At 43.7% G+C, this 24705-nt stretch overlaps 1 protein-coding gene across 3 annotated transcripts in view; it reads right to left on the bottom strand.

Annotated features, from left to right (window-relative positions):
• The window catches only part of pknox2 (pbx/knotted 1 homeobox 2), a 164436-nt gene that overhangs the window by 31515 nt on the left and 108216 nt on the right, over positions 1 to 24705 (bottom strand). For all 3 annotated transcript variants that reach the window (XM_089017221.1, XM_089017219.1, XM_089017220.1), the window contains one exon: positions 3992 to 4163. In XM_089017221.1, the coding sequence (XP_088873347.1) occupies positions 3992 to 4163 (172 nt within the window). The remainder of the gene's footprint in view (positions 1 to 3991; positions 4164 to 24705) is intronic.

Raw genomic sequence — 24705 nt, 5'->3', positions numbered from 1 at the left:
GTGCTTAATTATTCTGTCGGATATCGTGTCAGAAAATGGGAGGGGGCTTGGACCCTGTTGTGCATGTGAACAAAATATTTCACAATTTATGTGTTCAACATTTAGAATTGTCCAAAAATATACGATCATGGCTCCTGCAAAACACAATTGCTGACCTTACAGGCTCTAAATATTGTCTCTTGTAAAAAAATAAGCGCCACATGCTGGTAGTTTTGGTTTGACATGATTCGATGATGTTTGAAATTGAGTTCCCACGGGTCAAAACTTTTGCACACATTGTCCCCACCATGTCGAAAAAACGTGTATGTGTGTATGTGTGTGTGTGTGTGTGTGTGTGTGTGTGTGTGTGTGTGTGTGTGTGTGTGTGTGTGTGTGTGTGTGTGTGTGTGTGTGTGTGTGTGTGTGTGTGTCTGCGTTGGTGTGCGTGTGCATTTTTTTGGGAGGGGCGGGGTCGCTGTCTCATGTACATGTGCTACTGCTTACGCTGACACCTTATTTCAAGGCAAATGCTAAGTATGGATTTTGACCAACTGTTGTCTCTCCTCAACTCACTGCACAAATGCAAAGTGTCAGTCACACACCTGTTGCCCGGTTCGTCCACTGAGAGGCTTGGTATTTGACTCACTGAAGGTTGCATTCAGGACTCCCCACTTTTAACTAGAACATCTACACTACACCGAGGGACAATAAAACCCTGGACTTGCCTCATGTAACGACAAGAGTTGTGAGTAGCGGTACGCCCTTGCCCCATCTGAATTGTTGGACCATAACCTCATGTTAACTACTCAGCATGATCTTCCAGTTCAAAGGCCTTTTGTAACAACAAGCAAAAGGCTGAAGGATTGGTTTGAGTGCGCAGGCTATTATTTGCTTTGTGATCCACACTGAAAATTATCCATTTGATCTATTTGAACTGAAATTCGCTGAGGGTAACGGTGGTGGATGGGTCAAGAATGTCCCCAGATTTTAAACATATTCAACATTTGTGGGGAATCCCCAAACAAAAGGTGGAGCAGGAGAAAGTCTCTATATATCCATCAGCTGCGTCATAATGTCATGGTGGAGTGTAAATAAATTAGAATGGCAACATCTGAAGCATGAGTGACCCCCAAATCGAAGAGGTTTTGGATAATAATGGTGGTTACATGACGTATTGATTTTGGACATTTCCACGAGAGACATTTTTATATACTACATTTATACATATTGCTATACAGGCTATAAACTCACTACCTTACATTGTCGGAAAGTCTAATTGATTTTGTGTTGAAAAGCTTCAATCAAATATTTACAAAAAGTTTGCTCACTATTGGGATATCCTAATTCTTCAAAATCTGCCCAAATGATTCTACTTTACTGTATGTGCTTGTCGTGAAGATAGATGGTGCAGCAGACATCAGATACAAACAAGTAGAAATCAAAAGTCTGTGGGTGAATGCAGGCAAAAGAAGAACATCCCAAGCCCACTGTTCTCACCGCCTTAAGTACAGTGAGACCTTGGTTTACGAACTTAATTGGTCCCCAGACAGAGTGTGTAAGGCGAAAAGTGTGTATCCCAATTTTTTTTTCCCATAGGAAACCATTAACATGAGAATAATCCGTTCCCAGGTCTTCATGAAATATAATTTTCAACTAAATAAGCCTTAAAACTACACACAACATACCTTATTCTATGTATAATAAATGTGCTATTGTATTGGAATGAAAGAAATACACTGCACTGTGTAAGGAGTACCATATTTTATCCACTATAACGCTCACCCAAATGTTTTCACTTTTCTTAAAAGGCGACAGTACACCCTAGTCTAATACACCTAATATCAAGAGCCTCTAACTCTCTTTATATTCTCCACTATATAATAAAGTCACTTTATTTACATTTGTGATGGTCGTTGATGGCTCTTAATTGACAACTGTTGCTTTCTGACTTGTAAGATCTTACGAAACTGAGGCATCACATTATCATTCATCATGTTGATGATTCTCACAGCCTTTTCACCACAGCTACCCCTTACACTATCCAACTGCCTCGTGTCAACCGTTGAGACCTTCAAGTTCCTGGGAATCGGAGTCTCCCAGGACATGAAGTGGGAGGTCAACACCAACTCTATCCTGAAAAAGGCCCAACAGAGAATGTACTTCCTGAGGCTGCTAAAGAAGCATGGCCTGCCACAGGAGGTACTGCAACATTTCTACACGGCTGTCATCGAACCCATCCTGTGTTCTTCCATCACCGTTTCGTTCGGGGCCACCACAAAAATGGACAAAATCCGACTTCAACGGACAGTTAGGACGGCGGAAAAAATCATTGGCACCGCCCTACCCACTCTCGAGGACTTGCACACTGCAATAATCCAAACTAGGGTGTGGAAAATCATACTGGACCCTCCGCACCCTGCCCACCACCTTTTCCAGCTACTCCCCTCAGGCAGGCGCTAGCGACCCATGCGCACCAAATCCAGCAGACATTTAAACAGCTTCTTCCCCCAAGCCATTAACTGTTTGAACAGTAGCCCAAATTGAACTGTATAGTGCCTCTTTGCAATTTTTTGATGATGATACTACTGCAGCGTGTTCAACCGGAAACAAATTCCTTGTGTGTTCTACGTCCTTGGCAATAAAGATGATTCTGATTCTGATTCTGATTCTTTTCTGGATGGAACTGTTCAATAAAAGCCTGCACATCAACTCCTGGATGGCCTGCTTCTGCTTGTCCTCTTGAAGGCAAATCAAATCCTCTTTGTTGAGGACCTCATTATGGTCAGCAACAAGCTTATCGATGTCATCTGCATCCATTTCTATTCCCGTAGGTGCTGGCAGAGATTTTATTACAACAAAAGGCGCGAGTCCGATGATTCCACGGACGCGGAATAAAATGTGACAAAAGAAGGCGGGCGGGGCGATCCGTCCAGCACATTTGCGATCCCGGAAAGCACCAAATTTACGCCGCCGCTGCTAACAATCACCTCGGCAAAGCAAACTCTTGAACTTGCCAGCACAAGACACAGCGAGGATTCGTAATCATGTCACTATTGAGGATTAGCGCCTCGTTGAAATGTCCCAGTGTCGGTGATGAGGGGATCAACACGCACACCACGCACATTCGCGATCCCGGAAAGCACCAAACTTAGGCAATCGCGGCTAACAAAGTGTTGGTCTTGCCAGCACAAGCGTCGTAACCATGTCACTGGTGAGGTGACAGCGACTCGTTGAAATGAAATGAAAAAGTGTCGCTGGCGGAGGTCGCGAGCGGCGGCCGCGCCCCAGCTGTCAACTCGCATGTGACAATTTCGGTGTCATTAATCACGTGAAAGTATCGACTAAATAACCCCTTTCTGTAAAGCTTTTAGGCGAAGGATGGTAGCAATGCTGAACGGTAACAGACTCTTTATTTGTAGAATGGTCGTAGAATGTTACTCTCAGGGAAGTGACACACAGCGTGAGAGATGTGTCAGGCTGAGATTGACATGATAGCCGCGGTGTGCACATGTGGCGCCACAAACGCACACCTCGTTCGTGTTTCATCTTGCATTCATTTCCTAATAGTAAAATTATTTGCAAAAAGCTCCTCGGAGGTGATCGACTTGTGAATTCCGAGAGAGGGGGTGTGGAAAGGTGCGCTGGCTGGAGCGCTGTTCGGTCGTGTGCTTCCGCCGAAGATCCGAAGATCACTCCGCCAGATCTTAAGATCACTCCGCCAGTCGTAGTGGGTGTGTATCGCGAAAAGTAGTGCTTATATCAATTTTTAATTTTCCTAAATTTGATGTTCGTAAACCGAAACGTTCGTAAGGTAAGGTAAGCTGAGGTTTCACTGTATTTTGTAAAACAAAAACACGTACTGTATTTGCAGTACATGTTTGTACAGTTTGGTTTTATTTACCAAACTTAATATTTGCATTGGCCTAGATGTTCCACTACTCTTATAAAGCAGCCCAGTAGTTCACCTCAATGTCAGTTATGATCAGATATTTTATCAAACCAAAATACTCACCAAGTTGTCAAGCTCTGGGTCTTCACTGAAGAAAGGCTTATGATCCAGCTCCTGCTGGTGAACAAAGTTTTCAATGTCGACATCAAAGCTGGCAGACGTGATGCACTCAGATCCCTGTGTAGCCTGCTCACATTTCTCAAATAACAACGCCAGCAGGGGGAACAATGGATGTCTAGGGAGAAAGAAAATCATAGGGCCCATCAAATCAGTGATATGCCACAAGAACTGTCTCCGCAGGTGCAAATATAAGAAACAGACACAAGTTTACAACTTAGTGTGTTTCCCACACTGTAGCGCGCATCTAAAGGCATTCCATTTTCTCAAAAGCCAATTATGCACCTTCGATATGCCTTATGCCTTATATAATCAAATTCATTCATAAGCGCCTTTGAAAGGCATGAATGAATGAAATTGACTGCTCACCATCATCACCTAGCTCCACCCTCTTCATAAAGTTTGCGGCTGACACAACTGTGGTGGGCCTCATCAACAACGATGAGGAGACAGCCTACAGGGACGAGGTCAGCCACCTTGCCACGTGGTGCAAGGACAACAATCTCCGTCTGAATGTGGAGAAGACGAAGGAGATTGTTGTGGACTTCAGGAGAGTGCGCCCCCAGTATGCTCCACTCACCATCGACGGTACTGCAGTGGAGAGAGTGAGCAGCACCAAGTTCCTGGGAGTGCACATATCCGAAGACCTTTCCTGGAGCTACAACTCGTCATCACGAGCCAAGAAATCCCACCGGCGTCTGTACTTCCTCCGCAAGCTCAAAAGAGTTGGAGCCCCAACCCCCATCACGACCTCCTTCGACCGCGGTACCATCGAGAGCATCCTGACTGGCTGTATCACCGTGTGGTACGGCGCCTGCACTGTGTCCTGCCGTAAGACTCTGCAGCGCATCGTGAGGACAGCTGAGAAGATCGTCAGTGTCTTTCTCCCCCCCCCCCCTCCTTCAGGACATTTACAACACCCGCCTCACGCGCAGAGCCATCAGGACCCCTGGTGATCCCACCCACCCCTCCCACAGCCTCTTCAGCCCGCTGCCATCGGGTAGGAGACTGCGGAGTCTCCGAGCCAAGACCAGCAGGCTCAAGGACAGTTTCTGTCTCCAGGCAGTCCGGAGACTCAACTCCCTCCCAGCCCTGCCCAGCATGCCCCTTCCCACTGCCACACTCACCGAACTCTGAGGACATGCTACACGCTGTACTATCATCCTGAACGCTACTTTTTGTTCATTCTCATTTCTTTTCTGCAAGACCTCACTTCAACCACTTCAACCCTTTCTTGTTGTTTGTTTTTGCATTACTGCATTACGTCACTTTATATACGTCAGTACCTCACTTTACATACGTCACTACGTCACTTTACATTCGACACTATCTCACTTTACATTCAGAAATTACATGTATTGTCTGTTTCAATTGTATGTCTTTTTAGCCACGTTATTAGTGCCTTGCATGCTGGGTCCGAGAGGACATTGATTTCATCTGTACTGTATGTCATGCATATTAGCATATTTGACAATAAAGCTTTGACTTTGACTTTTGATTATATATATATGTAACGGAGTCGTGCACTAAGATTATGACGGACGTGACGCAACGACGCAGTGTGGCACGACATTCCCCCCATAGCTGAGGGCTCTGCGCAATTTCCGTGCTGTTCCCAGCACTGCACTTTTCTGGACCGAGATATCCGATGTTGTTCCTGGGATCTGTGGCAACCACTCATCGAGTTTGGGGGTCACTGCCCCAAGTGCTCTGACCACGACAGGCACGACCTTTACCTTCCAGGCTCTCTCCAGCTCATTTCTGAGCCCTTGGTATTTCTCGATTTTCTTATGTTCCTTCTTTCCGATGTTTCCATCACTCGGGACCGCTACATCCACGACAACGGCTTTCCTTTGCCCTTTATCTATAACCACAATATTTAGTTGGTTTTATATATATATATATATATATATATATATAAATAAAACCCTCTTTGACCGGGTTTGGACAACCCTAATTTCGAGTGTCCAATGAGCATGAAGGCATGGTGACAACATGCAAAGTGCAGACAGAAAGACTTGAATCGAGCCTTGCACCTCTGTACTTGAGGCTGACGCACTAACCAGTCAGTCCACCACCTGTCTCCCATCGCAATCATACATGCATATTCATTTAGAACACCGTGTCGTCTTGCAAAGCACCCCATTTGCACGGCAAGGCCAATCCTGAGACTAACCTGTGACTCTCATTTGCATCCCCTAATAGTCCTCTATAGTATTATACTCTAATCTGCCTGATCCCAAATTAATGTCACTCCTTCAGACAGATGTGGCCAGCATAGTAAGCAGGTGGGTTACATGCACAGAAAGAGCTGCTACCTTGTGTGTTTAATATCTACTTGTGGAGGGTTGAATAAAAATGAGCCTAGTTATTACACAGGCACCAAGGACGACACAAAAATTATGCTCTGCACTGTGCTCAACATGAGCCCCACTCCTTCGCAAAGCACTGTCAGCTTTTTATTAGTCTTTCTAAATGCCATATACAGTAATACATCTTTATTTATGCAGTGCTTTTCAACGGGGCACGAGGGCACTAAATACTTTGAACAATTCACTCTTATTTTCATACATCTAGAAGCAAAGAAAAATGGCCCATAATAAGGTAACAAACAATTGTGCCAACTTAACACACTAAAATTGTATAGTACAAAATGGTTTACTCTAGTCGAGGCATTTAGGCTAGAATATCACAAGATTATCCAACCAGGTTGTCAGTCAACCGGTAGTGAGTGAGCGTATTTGTCACAGATCAACCGTGGCGGAATGCAGAGGGCCAGAGAAAAATCTTCTGACTGTAAAGTGTCTGAGAGTTTTGAAAGACACTTATGAATACAATGTAAATACAAAAAAAAGGACCAGCTGTTCACCAAATGCATTTTCAAGGCCAACCGAACATGTGGTCTATATGGTCCAGGGGTTTTTGATCATGGCCAGCTTTTTCTTTCTAAAGCAATCGTGTGGAAAATGCCTGTCTCAATTCTAAATTCAACTTACTGTAACGGTATGTATAGAGCACTTTCAAACGGGTAACACTGCATACAAAGTGCTATACATTGAGCAACAATCATATACAAAACAAGAACGCAAAAAATGAGTCACAAAGACAGTTGAAATTGCAGGGCCAGATTGATCAGCAAAAACCTCACTCGCGACATTGCGTGGGCTTTTTGTCCTAAAAGCTCTTGACAGACTCATGCTGGGATTTGAACATCAGAGTTCAACCCTTCCAGACATTTTATGATCTCTTCCCCGGCATGTTTGTGAAGTGCAGTATAGGATGCAGTATTGAGAAAAAAATGAGGTCCAATGCACTTTCAAGTTTGGTGCTAGTCTTACACCATCAATTTGAGATACAAAAGGCCAGTTAAAGGAATGTGGCCATTGGAATTTCTTCTGTGCTGAGTGGATTTGTAAACAGTATATACAGTATTATTAAAAAGTTACTTTTGCATTGAAATCTCAACAGTTGGGTATTGAAACTACATATGAATGACGTATGAATTCACACACAAATATTTTAAGGGGAGTCTATTTCCCAAAATATGACTGAGCAAGCCGTTCTGACTTTTGTCAGCATGTGATTGTTAAAGTCATTATTAATGAAGCAGGAATCAAAAGTAAAAACAAAAAGATTCTTTAATTTGGGGGGCGGCACGAATTGTGACTGCCCACTCCGAGGGGCAGGCAGGGGGAAAGAGCCAAGAGGAAAAGAGAGAGATGAGGCTTGTTGGGAGAGCTTTTATAAAGATGGACAGTATGTGACGTCATGTAAAGGCGGGTAGAATGTGACATGACAGGAAGTCCAAGAAAACAAAACGATGCAAAAGGAAATAGAAAATGTTTAAAATGTGTCCGTATAGCGAATTGCCTTTACAGTGATGATAGGCAGAATTTGTTTTTGGCAATGCGACATGTGAATCTGACATGTGCCACATACAGCTACACGTTCAATTGACAAGTGTCATTTGGCAAGCATGTCACAGATAAACCTTTTAAGATACCTACTAACTCTTATAAATTGTGAGGAAAAATGCATATGTTCAAGATGAAAATAAACCAACCTGGCTACAAAAGAAGGTTATACCAGTGTTTCCCAACGTTCACTGAGCCAAGTCACCCATTTTACATACAAAATGCATAGAAAGTGTGAATACCGTATTTTCCGGAACATAAGGCGCACCAGACTACAAGCCGAACCCCCCCCCAATGAATGGTGTATTTTCAAACTTTTTCCATATATAAGGCACACCAAGGGACTACAATAATTGCTGGGGTTGCGTTATGAATCCATAAAACGGTGCTGCAATAACGGGAATGTGAACAAAACAGTAAGATAGTCAGATGCTGATTATTTCACGGTTTGATCAGAGTTTATCACAATACAATAATACATATACTTTTCAGAGATTACCAATCATTCATCATTAAAACATTCATGTTCCTCATAGGTTTTCATGAAATATATTGGCCTTAAAAATTTCAGAAATCTGAGACATACAACAGTTGCTGCTGTAAGAATGAGAACTGTTCACAAACATTAACATGAAACTTATAGTACATATGACCTTATAAAACAATAAAAGAAATCAAAGTTCTGAAGACAATTGATTCAACGATCAGGCACACAAACGTTGGGATCGCATCCACAAGGGGCGGACTATCAAATACGCTTATTGGTACAAATACCAACAAGCGTTAAAGGTAAAGAAAAGGAGTCAAATCATGTCAGGAGAGCACTCACAAACCATTGAAAGACCTCAATGGTCTTTCAACAAATGTCAAAAGAAAGGAATACGAAAAGAAACCAAAAATCCTGAAGAAACAAAAGGGTACGGCCTTACATTGGCAACACAAAATCTCTACCTACAGTATTTCAAACAAATACTTTTAGACAAAAAAATTAGGGCATCCAAAAGATAGGCTGCCAAATTAAAATCAAAGCAAGGTTATTTATTCTATCCAATGAAAAAATGAAGCTTATTAAGAGCAATACATTGGGGAAAATAATTCTCAAAAAAAGACTACCAACATCGCAAGGATCTCAATTTGCAGTACATCTGCACCTAAAAGCTAGCAGCCACTCATTTGATGACAGTAAGGTCAAAATCCGACCTATAGAAAATAGATGGTTTGAAAGGGGAGTAAAAGAAGAAATTTTTGGAAAACAGCAAAATGCTTCACTAAATCCTCGCCTCACCCCTCATGGGTGGTGTCTGTCCCACATTTTTTTTTTTTTTTTTAGCTCGGGTCCTCTACCAGAGGCCAGGAAGCTTGAGGGTTCTGCGCAGTGTCTGTGCTGTTCCCAGCACTGCGCTTTTCTGGACCGAGATATCCGATGTTGTTCCCGGGATCTGTTGCAACACCTCATCGAGTTTGGGGGTCACTGCCCCGAGTGCTCCGACCACCACAGGCACGACTGTCACCTTTACCTTCCAGGCTCTCCAGATCCTCTCTGAGCCCTTGGTATTTCTCCATTTTCTCATGTTCCTTCTTTCTGATGTTTCCATCACTCGGGACCGCTACATCCACGACAACGGCTTTCTTTTCCCCTTTATCTATGACCACGATATCTCGTTGGTTGGCCATTAGCATCTTGTCAGTCTGTATCTGGAAGTCCCACAGGATCTTTGCTCGGTCATTCTCTACTACCTTGGGAGGTGTTACCCATTTTGACCTTGGGGTTTCCAGTCCATACTCCGCACAGATGTTTCGGTAGACTATGCCAGCCACCTGGTTATGGCGCTCCATGTAGGCTTTCCCTGCCAGCATCTTACACCCTGCAGTTATGTGTTGGATTGTCTCAGGTGCCTCTTTGCACAACCTACACTTTGGGTCTTGTCTGGTGTGGTATATCCCTGCCTCTATGGCTCTGGTGTTCAGGGCTTGCTCTTGAGCAGCCAGGATGAGTGCCTCTGTGTTGTCCTTCTATATATAGGACCAGAGTTACCAGCACAACTTTAGTTTGATGACGAAGCTCTTCATATGAGGAGTACAAATGACAGCTGAAGAAACATTTAATGCACTTTGCACATTATGCCTGGCCATCATTCTCCAATGTGTGTTTGTCAATCTACAATACCCTTTTCAACCATCCTGAACCCTTGAACACCATCCCCCCACCCAGCCCCCTATGTTGGCAGCAGGTTATCTGCAGTGCGACAAAGTGAAAATCGCTGGCTCGGGGATCATTACAAGGGCCATAAAACTGTGATTTACAGGACAGCCAGCAAGTAGAATCAGCATGATCTCACACTCCCTGGCACTGCACTGTCCAGGGTCACAGAGGAAACCCCCAAACCGAATTAGAGGTCAGTATATGATGACTTAAACATGAAGATAAAGAATGTGGCAGCTCAAGCAGCTAAACCTATGGTGAGGATAATAATAATAATCTCTCATCTCATCTCATTTTCCGTAGCGCTTCTTCCTCATTAGGGTCACGGGGGATGCTGGAGCCTATCTCAGCTGTCTTCGGGCATGAGGCGGGGGACACCCTGAATTGGTTGCCAGCCAATCGCAGGGCACACAAAGACATACAACAGTCACTCTCACACTCACACCTAGGGACAATTTGGAGTGGTCAATCTGCCTGCCATGCATGTTTTCGGAGTGTGGGAGGAAACCGGAGGACCCGGAGAAAACCCACGCGGGTCCGGGGAGAACATGCAAACTCCACACAGGGAGGCCGGACCGGGACGCGAACCGGCGACCTCTGCACTGTGAAGCCGGTCTGCTAACCACTCGACTACTGGGCCGCCAATAATAATAATAATAATAATAATAATAATAATAATAATAATTGGATTGGATTTGCCGTTATTAGTCTCGCAGTGGAGAAATTTACATTTCACAGCAGCAAAGTTATGAAATAAATGAAAGTAGAAAAGCAAAACACAGGAGCTACTGGAAAGGCAGCCACTCTCGCGGCGCCGTCTTGAAGTCAAAAGAACAAAAAAAAAAATAAATAACAAATAACATGACAGCACAAAGACACAGAGAGACATTCATTCTTAAGCACTTTCTGTACCCTCTTTGTTACATAAAGCAGTTCCAGATGAAAGAGGAGAGGATCATAGCGTCTCTTCACTAGTGGATCAGGGACATCATGGTGGAATGTGCACGTCGACTACAAGCTAAATGTTGTAAGCAAACATGCAGCTGTAGCATCCATTGACGAAAAGAGATCCCCCATAAATCAGCTTCAATTCCAAGCCGCGACAGTTCCACATACGCATCGGCGCTCTGCACTGACGCTGCTTTCTTCTTATCGCGGGTTCCTCAAGCCATGCATCCATCCAACCGCAGACTGTCCAACAGCACTGACCTTTCCACTGAACAAAGCGAGGCTGTGAAGATGCTGCCCATTACACACAATGGCTCCTTTGGTGTCTAGCGATGGCAGTCAAATGGCTCCGACATTCCTCCCATTCAAAAACAGTACTGGCATATTCATGCTGCCGAAAAGGCGCAACCGCTCAGCACAGTCTCCTCCTTGATGAATGTTGTGGTGAAAAATGCTGAGAAACAATCCGTATCCGTTCCACACGACGCACAACAACACAAAGTGACAAAAGAAAACACCAAAACAAGACAAAAACAACAAAAAAAGCATCAGAGCACTTACTGACGGCTGCCTACTCGGGCGCCATCTTGGACTCCATATAATAATATGGATATATAATATATATATATATAATATATATAATATATAATATAATATATATATATATATATATTATATATAATAATACTAATAATAATAATACTACTAATAATAATACTAATAATAATAATACTAATAATAATAATAATAATAATAATAATACAGTGAGACCTCGGTTTACGAACTCCTTGGCTTACAAACGTTTTGGTTTACAAACGTTACATTTATGAAAATTTTACCTTGGCAGATGAACTATTTTTCAAGATACACACGGAGCTGCCACAATGAGAGATGTGTCGTTCGCGAACGAGCCCGTTCTCCTAACAGGAAAATGGTGGCCACTGTGTTTGTCCTCTATTCCCCGCCCCCAGTCTTCGGTTAAAGCCACGTGATTGGTCAAGAACGCAGCAGTGGGGTATTAGGTTACAGGCAGAGAGAGAGTGAGGCAGTTCTCCAAAAAACAAAATGGCGTCTTCGGTTAAGGCCATGTGATTGGTCAACAACCCAGCAGTGGGGTGGGGGGGGTTTAAACATTAAAGAGACAGGTAGACAGAGAGAGTGAGAAAACACACACACACCCACCAATGGGAGATGACAGAGCTTGAAACAAAAAACAAAAAACAAAAGTGTGAGAGTGTGAGAATAGTGAGAAGATTGATAGAAATCAGTTAAAATATATGGGATATTTTAACTGTTTTCTATCCATTTTCTCACTATTCTCACACTCTCACACTTTTGTTCAGGCTCCACAAATAACCCGCACAAGTCATCTGTACACTTAATGCAAAAAGCTATCAACCCAGCTAAACAGATCACAATTGATGAAAAACTAGATACAATTATCACAGTGAAAGCACCTACAAGGGATCATTCCTCAAAATGGTGAAAGAAGCCTATGGTCCTCATCAAGTGTTTAATGCTGAGGGGGTTGTATTTAAATTAATTATGGGGACTTACTCCCACCAATTAAGCTTATTTTTTTCAACCAGTTGAGGAAGGAAGTTTAGTGTGGTTCAGAGAAAAAAAGTTAGAATCAGAGAGGTCTCTTTTTGTCAATGGATGCTACTGCTTCGTGTTTGCTTTCAACATTTAGCTTGTAGCAGACCAGCACATTCCACCATGATGTCCTTGATCCACTGGTGAAAAGGACGTTTTGATCCTCTCATTTTTCATCTAGGACTGCTTCATGCAACAAAGAGGGTACAGAAAGTGCTTAAGAATGAATGACTCTCTATGTCTTTGCATTGTCATATTACAGTAAAGTCTCGTTATATCGATATCGGATATATCGATAGTCCCGGTTATATCGATACTATTTCTATGCACGCACGGAGAAAATTACATGCAAACAGGGTCGGATATATCGATAGTCCCGGTTATATCGATATTTTTTCGGACTCCCTTGAATATCGATATAACGACACTTTACTGTATTTGCTATTTAGTTTTGTTTTGATCTTTTGACTTCATGATGGGCCCGCGAGAGTGGCTGCTGTTTCAGCAGCTCCTGTATTTTGTTTTTCTACTTACTTTCATAACTTTGCTGCTAAGAAATGTAAAATTCTAAATACATCCAATCCAATCCAAGGTACTGTTCATCGACTCCTGCCTGTATTTGGATAACAAAACTCCTCATCATCCGATATTAACAAACACGCGGAGGAAAGAAGGCCACTCTCCTATAACACTGGCACTCAAAAAAAGTGCATTTGATTACTTGGGTCTGTAATTAATTGATCTAATGAATTCATTTTTAGTTTTATTCAAACATTACAGACAAACCCCTGTTTTCATTTTAAAATCATGACATTATTGAGGGAGAGCGAGGGGCAATCTAACTTATTTTATTGCTTTTTATTTTCAGTAAACTTGGACAGATGCAGTCCTGGCTATTTAATTTCGGCTGTATTAGTGAAGAGCCAAAGTGCGACCTGTTTTGACCACGAGGGGGAATATCACTGTTTGATTTATTTTTGAGTGCCCTGTGATTGGCTGGCAAGTTTCAGAGTGTCCCCGCCTACTGCTCGAAGACAGCTGGGATAAGTTCCTACACCCTCCCCCACGCGACATCATGAAATAAACTAATAAACAAAACTGTGCTGGCCGGCCCGGTAGTCGAGTGGCCGACTTTGCAGTGCAGAGGTCGTGAGTTCAGGAACCGGTTCAGCCTCCCTGTATGGAGTTTGCATGTTCTCCCCGGCCCAATTTGGACCTCTGTGAACATACCATAAATCCTAAACAATTTTTCCTTTGTTTATATCGGCAAGATAATGCCAAACCACAATCTGCATGCCTGACAAACGGATGCCTTCATAGTGAACCAGTGTGGGTCTTAGACTGTCTTGCCTTCATTTCAGACCACATGTTGCTCATGCTGTGCAGGTGAGTATGTATGCATTACTGTCACCCTCTGAGTGCACATGGTGATGCTGGTGCACACAACGCACTCTTAATTTCTACAGACATTTCTTCATCTCCACCTCGCAATAATCTAAATACAGGACTATTCCCACTTCCATTATAGTTTCAGTGTAACTAAAAGTGCACGCTCAGTAGTTCAACCACATTGACACACATACTCACACTCACCACGGACAAGACAATACAGGTTAGACACAGAGTCCAAAGATGAACATAGTTTACAAGCCTCTTGAATTAAGCTATTTAATGTGTTTTAAAGTACAGTGATACATCGGTTCTCGACCATAATTCGTTCCAGGACCCTGTTCGAAAAGCGATTTGTTCGAACACCGAAACCATCTCTTTGCTCCTGTCACTTGCGAGTTGACAGTGGGGGGGCGGGGCTGCCTCTCCCGGCCGCCCTCCACCTGCTGTCAATTCTCTAATCACGGACACGGGGCATTTATACGGTTTGCGATCACCTCACCAATGCCGGTTGATTGACTCACCTCGCCACCGTACCTGGACTCTTTCTTCGATGCGCGAGTGTATCCGGTCCGAGGTATTTTTCCCTGCGTCCCGTAAATTTATGTCATCTTCCGGGATTGCGTAATTTTGCACCCTCGTGTGCCATTTGCTTTTTGCTGTAGTAAGCGGGTCGGATCACCCCCTGCCTTCTTACTCGCTGTGTTTCCTTTTATTTGTGAATAAACATCCTGCTTGGTTAGTCCGTCTCCGCCGCCTGCTTTGGGATCCCAAACATTCCACTACGTTCCGACGAGTAAGCTGCCGTCAATCTCGCTCGGAACGTGACAGCTACGGATGACTCGGCTACAGGATGTTCTTTTCTCTTAAAATATCTATCCAATGACACTTGCTCTCACTCCCACGGTCACATCACTAGATTTCACAGCCTCCTTATTCTTTAATATCGTACTGATCGTAGATTTCGCCATGCTGTATTCCCTAGCCAGATCAGACACTCGCACACCTCCTTCATATTTTGCGATTATTTCTTTCTTAAATGCAATAGTTGTACGCAGTACTTTTGTCATTTTTGGCAGCACTTACTTTCTTTGGAGGCATGATTAGGGGCTAAAACTCTTCGTACACCTATATTGAACGCTAGAGCAAAACGCAGCACGTCCGCAAGCGACAACAGTTGGTCACGAAGAGAGCGATACACTCGTACGCGGCTCAGCACACCACCCTCGCGTACGCACTCACGCGTCATATTGGCGTTCGAACACCGATTGGTGTTCAACTACGAAGCAAGAATATCTCGAATATTTTGTTCGAACTCCGATTTGTTCGAACTGTGAGGCGTTCAAGAACCGATGTACTACTGTACAAGAAATAATATTTTTAGTGTCACGGTTTTGCGAGGTGGTGATGGCGGGTTCGGATCCCAAAAAGCAGGCAGGAGGGAGCAGGAGGTTGTTTGACAAATTGTATTAAAATAAAGTCAGCAGGAACAAAATGTAAAACATCAAAATGATCTGAATGGAAAAAATACAAAGCAGCAAAAGAAAACCAAGTGTAAAAGTCCGCCAAGGTTAAACAAACACGTACACAATGCATGCTGCAACCAAGCAGCAAACAAACAATGAATCGGCACCGGATGGTCGTGCCGGGTGTTCTTTTAAATGTCAATGATTAAACGACCAACACCTGCGAGGCTGCAGGCAGGGCTGACGTCGCTACCCGCTGGTCGCCAATCTGATCGGGACGACCAGCACCTGTGAGGTGTAGGCGGGGGCGATAGCGCCCCCCGTTGGTCGTCAACCAGATCATGACAGTACCCCCCCTTCAAGGGGCTGCTTCCAGAAGTCCCAACAGTCTCCCAAAAAGGTCCACTCACCAGGGAACGGTCGGTAGAGAGGGCAACCGCTGCCTCTCCAGCACACGACGGGCGGCGGCCTGATGGGAACGGGACTCGGCCTGGGGTGGACGAAGACGCGGCACGGATCGTCGTGGGCGTGAGTGCGATCCCTCTCGCATGTTCACGCGACGGCGCATGGCTCTGCGTGGACGTCGAACTGCCAGGCGCAGAATGGCACCCCGTACGGCCGTATGGGACCAGGTCTCGGCCGGACGCCGACGTGGGCGTGAACTGCCCGGCTCCGGAGGAACGAGACCAGTCCAGAGCCGCTCCGGGATCCAGCGGTGAGTGGGGTCTCGGACTGACATTGACGCGGACGTTGCACGGCTCGTCGTGGATGAGACTCAATTCGTCATGCACGACGACAGCGTGGCTGGACGTGGGCGTGCAATGCCAGTCACCCAGTTTCACCCTGGACGGCCACCTGGAAGGAGGTCTCGGCCGGACGTTTACGTGGACGTTGCGGCTCGTCGAGTGACGCAATTCAAACTCGACGAGGCTTGCGCTAACGTGGACGTAGCATTGCCAGGCACAGGGTGGAAATGAGACGGGTCCGATGTACCTGCGGGATCCGATGGTAGGCCGATTCATTCTGTCACGGTTTGCAAGGTGGTGATGGCGGGTTCGGATCCCAAAAAGCAGGCAGGAGGGAGCAGCAGGTTGTTTGACAAATTGTATTAAAATAAAGTCAGCAGTAACAAAATGTAAAACATCAAAATGATCTGAATGGAAAAAATACAAAGTAGCAAAAGAAAACCAAGTGTAAAAGTCCGCCAAGGTTAAACAAACACGTACACAATGCATGCAGCAACCAAGCAGCAAACAAACAATGAATCGGCCCCGGATGGTCGTGCCGGGTGTTCTTTTAAATGTCAATGATTAAACGACCAACACCTGCGAGGCTGCAGGCAGGGCTGACGTCGCTACCCGCTGGTCGCCAATCTGATCGGGACGACCAGCACCTGTGAGGTGTAGGCGGGGGCGATAGCGCCCCCCGTTGGTCGTCAACCAGATCATGACATTTAGTGTTTTATTACATCATGTGGGGCAGCTTGATCGTCGAGTGGTGAGCATGTCGACTTCACAGTGCAGAGGTTGTGGGTTCAATCCGAACTACGGCCTGCCTGTCTGGACTTTGCATATTCTCCCGGGGCCTGCGTGGGTTTTCTCAGAGTCCTCTGGTTTCTTCCTATTATTCCAAAAACCTGCATGGCAGGCTGATTTGATGTGTGAGTGTGAGCGCAAATGATTGTTCATTTCTGTGTGGCCTGCGATTGGCTGGCTGCCGGTTCACGATGTCCCTCTACTGGCCAAAGACAGCTGGAATAGCACATTACCATATCATAAAGCGCGCCAGCGTCCGCTCGTCCCGGAAGTGGGAAGAATTCATTAATTATCCTTAAAATAACCTGTGAGAACAACAATTTGCGATTACTTTCACATCTTGGGACAATTTAGTGTTCCATTAACCTGCCTTGAATGTTTTTTAACAAAAGTGAGGCACGGGGAGAACATGCAAACTCTACCCAGAAATGCAAGAGCAAAACCTGGACCTCTGCACTGTGAAGCTGACATGCTAACCACCGGGCTTCCCGAGCCATTTTTTTTCGTGGCATACATCTCGATGCAATATGTTGTATTTGTCCATGAAAAGGGTTCTTCAGCCGTCATCTGTACTTCTTTCATCAATGGACCACTCCTGTACGACTGAGATCTTACACTGACGGCTGAAGAAACCTTTTCATTTATGGACCACTCCTGTACGACTGAGAGCTTACACAGACATGTTGTATTTGATATGCAGGGGATTTTATTTATTTCCATAACATAGTACGTTACATAACTTGTTATAATCACAGGTTTTGAACAAGTGTGGTACTGGTTTGTTGCATGTCTGATAGTTCTCAATGTGGTCCTTGGCATGCTCAGAAACCTTGCATGAATGCTCAAATGCATGGAAAATTAGAGGGGGCACTGTCTATAACCCTAGCCATTGAAAATGTGAGTTGCATTATGAAGCGTAAAATACGACAACAGGAAACCAAATACTTTACAAATAAACACAATAAATCAAGTCACAGCACTAAAGATGAGTGAACACGAATACATGATCCTTGTTACGACTGGCGGTCAACCCCTACCTTCTTTGACCCGGTCAAACATGGCTTATGGTGCTGACAGATACAGCACATGTTATAGGCTTATCCCAAAATTTCCAGTTTGAAGGCCATTAATTACTATGATATTTGAGTTTCGGCAGAGAGAATAGCAATGCTTCTATCAATTAGGAGCATACACGCATCTGTCCACCAAGTCAGCCATCATCACTGAAATGATTCATGTGTTACTTAATGAATAAAAGACAGGCTTTTTATTAATAGGGAGCAGAGTCTCGAGGAGGATCTTTATATTAAATGCCCCAACTCATTAAGCAAATTCCCCTGTTACATTTACTCCGCATCAAACAAAAAAAGCATGTGATGCAAGGAGGGAGGCGCATTCCCTCATAAAATTGGAACGCGAGTAATTAGTGAAAAAAATAAAACAACATCATCGAATCCCGGTGGGTAAAAGAGAAACGTGGACTGGAGCTGTTGATTCTGAACCTTTTTTTTTTTTTTTTAATATTTTCACATACCTCCATGTTTTGTGCTTGCACATTAATGTTTGTTCATTCCAGATAGCACTGTAAAAAAGCACTCATTTGTATTTTACATACACTGTGCGTGTGTGTGTTCGTGTGTGTGTGCGTGTGTGTATGTGTGCATGTGTGTGTTATGTACATGTGTGTGTGTGTTAAAGCTAGTTGAAATCAAATTGTACATTAAAGTAACTTGGTATGTATTAATATGACACATTGTTTTTCACATTTAGTAATTCAAGTTCTCTAATATGTCTTAATTGTACAGACCAAACATTTGTTAGTTTGATTATAAACTAGAAACAGAGGATAAAATTACTATTCATTTGTTTGTTTATACACTGAATCCTTTGACCCAGAAGAATAATTGTACCACAAACCCTTTGTTGTATAAATAGGGTTATAATGATGGCATGAGTAATTGCAAGAAGTGTGATTACATACATTTTGCCTCTGAACTATACAAACACTTTTTTGGAAAGCAGCAGTCTCCAATGGACCAGTCTCAGGTGACAACATATTTTGACAGACTGGTGACGAGGTAAATAAAAAACAAACAATGTAATAAAGAAGATAAGCTGAATGTAACAGTTGTGATTAGTGGGACCCCACGGCATATTGTATGGCCTGGTATATTGTAAGACATTACAGCCAGGCTTTGCAAAAAATGGTTGTTCGTTAATGTGTAGCGTGGTATTGGCTGGCAACCAATTGAGGGTTTATATTGCTTGATGATCAGAAAATGGATGGATGTCTGCCAATCTAAGATATCACCATGGCCCATTAGTGAACAAAAAAATAAACCACCCTCTGATTATGTGGTCTTTCTTTTTTTTATCAAAACAAATAAACATGTAACTGCAACACAACAGCTCAAAACATGATCAGAATCTGAATTAGAACACCTTTAATAGTCCCACAATGGCAAGATTTTGCATGATCGTGATATAAATTACCAACTTCAGAGTTACTGGATTTGCACTGAAACGAAAACCAACCAGCTAACCACCTGTACTACTGTTCTGTACTTTTCGAAAATAAAATCACCTTTTTTTTCTTTACTTATCTAAACCACAAAAGTGTCCGATCATTTTGCCTGATCCTGTATCAATTGGATTCAAGTCAAAAATGTATGTTTGATGTACTCCCACTACTCTAAACATGGCATTCTGATTAATATTGTGTTTATGGCTTATACCGTAGCCATAAGGGGACACAAGCCAGTGTCTTATTGTGCCTGTCGCAAGCCTGGATAAATATAGACGATTGTGTTACGTAAAATTTGACGTAAAATTTTGGCCAAAACAAACTTGCAAATCAAACCTTTGAATCACATACCGGATCAGCCGTGGCCTAGGTTAACAAGCTATCTGTGCTGTTTACCTACAGCGGTGATTTTCAACCACTGTTCCGCGGCACTCTAGTGTGAGATTGTCAGGTGTGCCGTGAGAAACTATCCAATGCGACTTTTTCAAATTTCACATTTTACAAACTTGTATTAATGATTTTCTCCCAATATTATTGTTGGAATCTAATTCCTGTTTATTATGTCCTCTGTCCGTGCTGAAAAGACTGGGAGGGTAATTTAATATTTGTCCGTGTGGCGACACGTCAATGATTGCCTCTTTCCTGCGAGATGGTTCGTGGTGTGCCGCAAAAAGAAATTCCAATGTAAAAAAACACGCCCTGGTTCAAAAAAGGTTGAAAAACACTGACCTACCAGGTGCCGGTGGAAAATGGACTACTGTTGATCGAAGAAGGAGTAGAAGGAGGTGTTCTCATAGGAAAAGAGAGAAATGGAAAGCCAGGTAGCATGTCACGGTTTGCAAGGTGGTGATGGTGGTTGTGGATCCCAAAATAAGCAGGCAGGAGGGACCAGCAGGTTGTATTTGAGAAATTGTATTATTGTAATAAAGTCAACTGGAACAAAATCTAAAACATCAAAATCATCTGAACAGAAAAATACAAAGTATCAAAGAAAAACCAAGAGTAAAAGTCTGCCAAGATGAAACAAACACATGCACAGCATACAATGCAATGAATGCACTGCACAATGCAATGAATGCACTGCACAATGCAATGAATGCACTGCACAATGCAATGACCCGACACTGAATTGGCGTGCCGGGAGTCCTTTTGACTGCTACTGATTGGAACGACCAACACCTGCGTGGCTGCAGGCAGGGCCGACAGCGCCACCCGTTGGTCGCCAACCAGATCATGACAGAGCATACAGTTAGGCCCAAAAATATTTGGACAGTGACACAATATTTGTTATTGTTGCTGCTCAAATAAACACATTCCAAAATACAATGATATAATGATTATAATTTTGGCTTGAAGGGCATAATCTCAACTGCAATTTGAGACTTTCAACATTGAACGTGCGAGAGGGATCGCACTCACGCCCACGACGATCCGTGCGGCGTCTTCGTCCACCCCAGGCCGAGTCCCGTTCCCATCAGGCCGCCGCCCGTCGTATGCTGGAGAGGCAGCGGTTGCCGTCTCCACCATTGTTCCCTGGCGAGTGGACCTTTTGGGAGACTGTTGGGACTTCTGGAAGCAGCCCCTTGAAGGGGGGGTACTGTTCTGGTTGGCGACCAACGGGTGGCGCTGTCGGCCCCGCCTGCACCTGAACAGGTGCCGGTCGTTTCCAATCAGTCACACTCAAAAGGACACCTGGCACGACCATTCGGTAATTGTTAAATGTCATTGAATGCTGTTGAACACATTGTATGCTGTTGGATGCAATTGTATGCACTGTGTGCAGTGCATGTGTTTGTTTAATCTTGGTTTTCTTTTGATACTTTGATACTTTGTATTTTTTCCATTCAGATGATTTTGATGTTTTACATTTTGTTCCTGCTGACTTTATTTTAATACAATTTCTCAAATACCACCTCCTGCTCCCTCCTGCCTGCTTTTTGGGATCTGCACCCGCCATCACCACCTTGCAAAACGTGACAATACCGTGTGTCTGAGAGACGGGGTGGAAAGGAGGAAAGGCTAGAAACTTAAAGTCAGGGTTCAAGTTGTACTATGGTGTAGTCCAGGGGTCCCCAACATTTTTCGCCACGGACCGGTTTAATGTCACACAATATTTTCACGGACCGGCGGATAAATACAACAAAATAAAATGATACGACAGGCATGGAAACTGTTTTTTCTTTCTTTTAAATATAATAATAAATGTGAATCCATTGTGTATTTTTATACAACTTTATTAGCAGAGTCCTGGTAACATCGCGCCAACAACAACATATGTAACATCGTCTCTTAACGCTCTATGGCAGGGGTCGGGAACCTTTTTGACTAAGAGAGCCATAAAAGTAAAATATTTAGAAATGTTTTTCAGCGAGAGCCACACGCACGCGCACACATACAAACGCTTGCGTGCGCGTGTGTGCGCGCACGCGCAGACACTTTTCAACAAAATATCAGAATGTATTATTTAAAATAACTTTGTGATCGTACTCATCGTTAACATGAATGGTTTTCCGTTCCTCGTGTTTGGTAAAATTCCAGGAAAACGATCGGAATGAAATTCAATTTGCCGGTCCAGAGGCGAAGTTACTGCTAGCTAGTCTGCACACGGCTCATAAGCTTCCACACTTGCTATCTGCAATCTACTTCTCGGAGAAGTATGTCGATGCTAACGTTAACATGGGGCTTGTTAAAATGTCACTGACATTCGACTGTTTTATCGATGGTATTGTTTCATTGCAAATTAGAATCAGAACATTTTCTCTCCTCGCCGTCTTGCTGAAGCTCAAACACTCTCTCAAAAATATTTCAAAAGGAACAGGCCGAGATTCCCCGGTGCACGCCCGCATTCGGTGATCGAAAGCCGGCTTAAAGACTTCCGCAGACGCCCGCTGTCACACTTCCAGGGAGGCTGCGTCACCCCCAGCTCAGTCTCACCCGATGTGGTTCCCCGCACACACACCGGTGCATTCACGCTGAAGTGCACTCGTTGGGCTCATTTAAAGGGCCGTTTACCTGTTTCAACATGACGGCCACTATCATCCAATCAACATGGCGCTTTCGGCCATTCTAGGTCAGTGTCATCCAATCAAAATTGTGCTTTCCGCCAACTGCAGCTCCAACGGGAAATGAACGGCGAAAAAAAACGACAATATGTATTATAATATGTAATATTTATCGGCGAGCCATATGCAATCATCAAAAGAGCCATATATGGCTCGCGAGCCATAGGTTCCCGACCCCTGCTCTATGGTCACCGTGGTAATGTTTAAACGTGCCTTCAAAATAAGATACACCACAAAAACAAGTGGAAAGCGCATGAAAAAAAACTCACAACTGAATAAGTGGGACCCCTCAGCTTGTTTCTCTGCAACGAGACAGTCCCATCGAGGGATAATGGGAGACAACGACACCCGAAGTGTCTTGCTCATGTCCAGTCTACTCTGTGGTTTTGTTTTGGTTGCTGTCACTGCAGAAAACCCCACTTCACACAAATAAGATGTCGGAAACTGCAACAGGATCTTCAGTGCTGTTGTAGCGATCTCGGGGTATTCTGCCATCACAGAGTTGTTGTGTCAAATATACTTTTAAATCCGCCATCATTTGCGAACTCCAGCAGTTGTCCTTCCTTTCTCACAGGCGTGCTAGATTCACCTGGTTTGTTGGCAAATGCGTTGCGGATCCATTCCTTGTCATTTCGTGGGTCTTTTGTGGCTGGGAGGTAGCGCTCAAACTCTTTTAAAAGCAAAGGCAGGTGCTCGTGCATCAGATAGGGGAATTAAGGCTTGGGCTCGGGCTCTTCCAAAAACCCCGCCAATGTTTGAAACATGTCAAATACTCTGCTATTCACGCGCCCTCCACACAACTCCAATTTGGCTTTAAATGCAGCTACTTTGTCAGCCAACTTGAAGACAGTTGTCATTTTCCCCTGAAGTGACAGATTGAGTTCATTGAGCAGCAGTTGAATATGTCGCACAAGTAAGCGAGCTTTGCGACCCATTCCTCGTCACGAAAATGCGCTGCAAGCAGAGACTTTTCATTTTTCAAAATAAAACATAGTTCGGAAATTATGTAAATTATTTATTTTTTCTTCGCGACCCGGTACCAAATGACCCATGGACCGGTACCGGTCCACGGCCTGGGAGGTTGGGACCCCTGGTGCAGACAGATAGAGAAATGGAGTTGGGATTATCTTGAAAGAGGAGTTTATTAGGAATGCCTTAGAAGTAAAAAGAGTATCAGATAGAATGACGAGTCTCAAGGATGTGAGTTGGAGAAGAAGGAGAAATTTTGGTTGGCCTGTGATGAAGTCAAACAGAACGTCACGAGAAGTGAGCCAGTTGAAATTGGTGAAGACTCATATTGGACATGATAGTTGTCCATGTACAGCACTTTGTATGTAGCGTTGTCTGTTTAAAAGTGCTCTATAAATACAGTTGAGTTGATGAGGTGATGAGCAGGTTTGGACTCCAGATGAGGAACACGAAAGGCCAGTTGGTGGTTGACTTTGCTATCGTGAATACTTTCTTTCAGATGAGACAGGAACATAGAGTGCTATAAGAGTGGAGGAAGGAGTACATATGTAGACTACATTTTTTGTAGACAGTACCATCTGAATGAAATCAGTGACTGGAAAGTAGTGGTTGGTGAGAGTGGAGTCAGACAGCATAGTTTGGTGGTGTATAGGATGAGGCTGCTGGTGAGGAAGATGAAGGAAGCAAGAGTAGAGCAAAACACAAAATGGTGGAAGCATATCAATGGGCATCGATATAATAATAAAAATAAAAATAAAAATAAAAATAAAAAATAATAAAATCAGAAAGCTTTTAATTGTCCCACGATGGGGAAATCTGCAGTCCACAGCAGCAATTTTAAAGGGGATGTGGGTAGGGTGTGAAAGGATAAAAAAACAAGATATTATAAACATAATAAAAAAGGCATTATAATACAGTATATGTAGCTGTATTGCATCAACATTAGGTTGCTGTGCTATTTACAGTACAAGAATCCAGGTTAAAAAAAAAAAAATAAAAAAAAGCCCACATGGGTTTTCTCTGGGTCCTCCGGTTTCTTCCCGCATTCCAAAAA

The sequence above is a fragment of the Hippocampus bargibanti genome, linkage group LG16 (genome assembly GCF_051943395.1).
Source record: "Hippocampus bargibanti isolate YZ-2025 linkage group LG16, ASM5194339v1, whole genome shotgun sequence".
In the NCBI taxonomy this organism is placed as follows: Eukaryota; Metazoa; Chordata; class Actinopteri; order Syngnathiformes; family Syngnathidae; genus Hippocampus; species Hippocampus bargibanti.
This window is presented reverse-complemented; position numbering and strand designations above follow the sequence as displayed.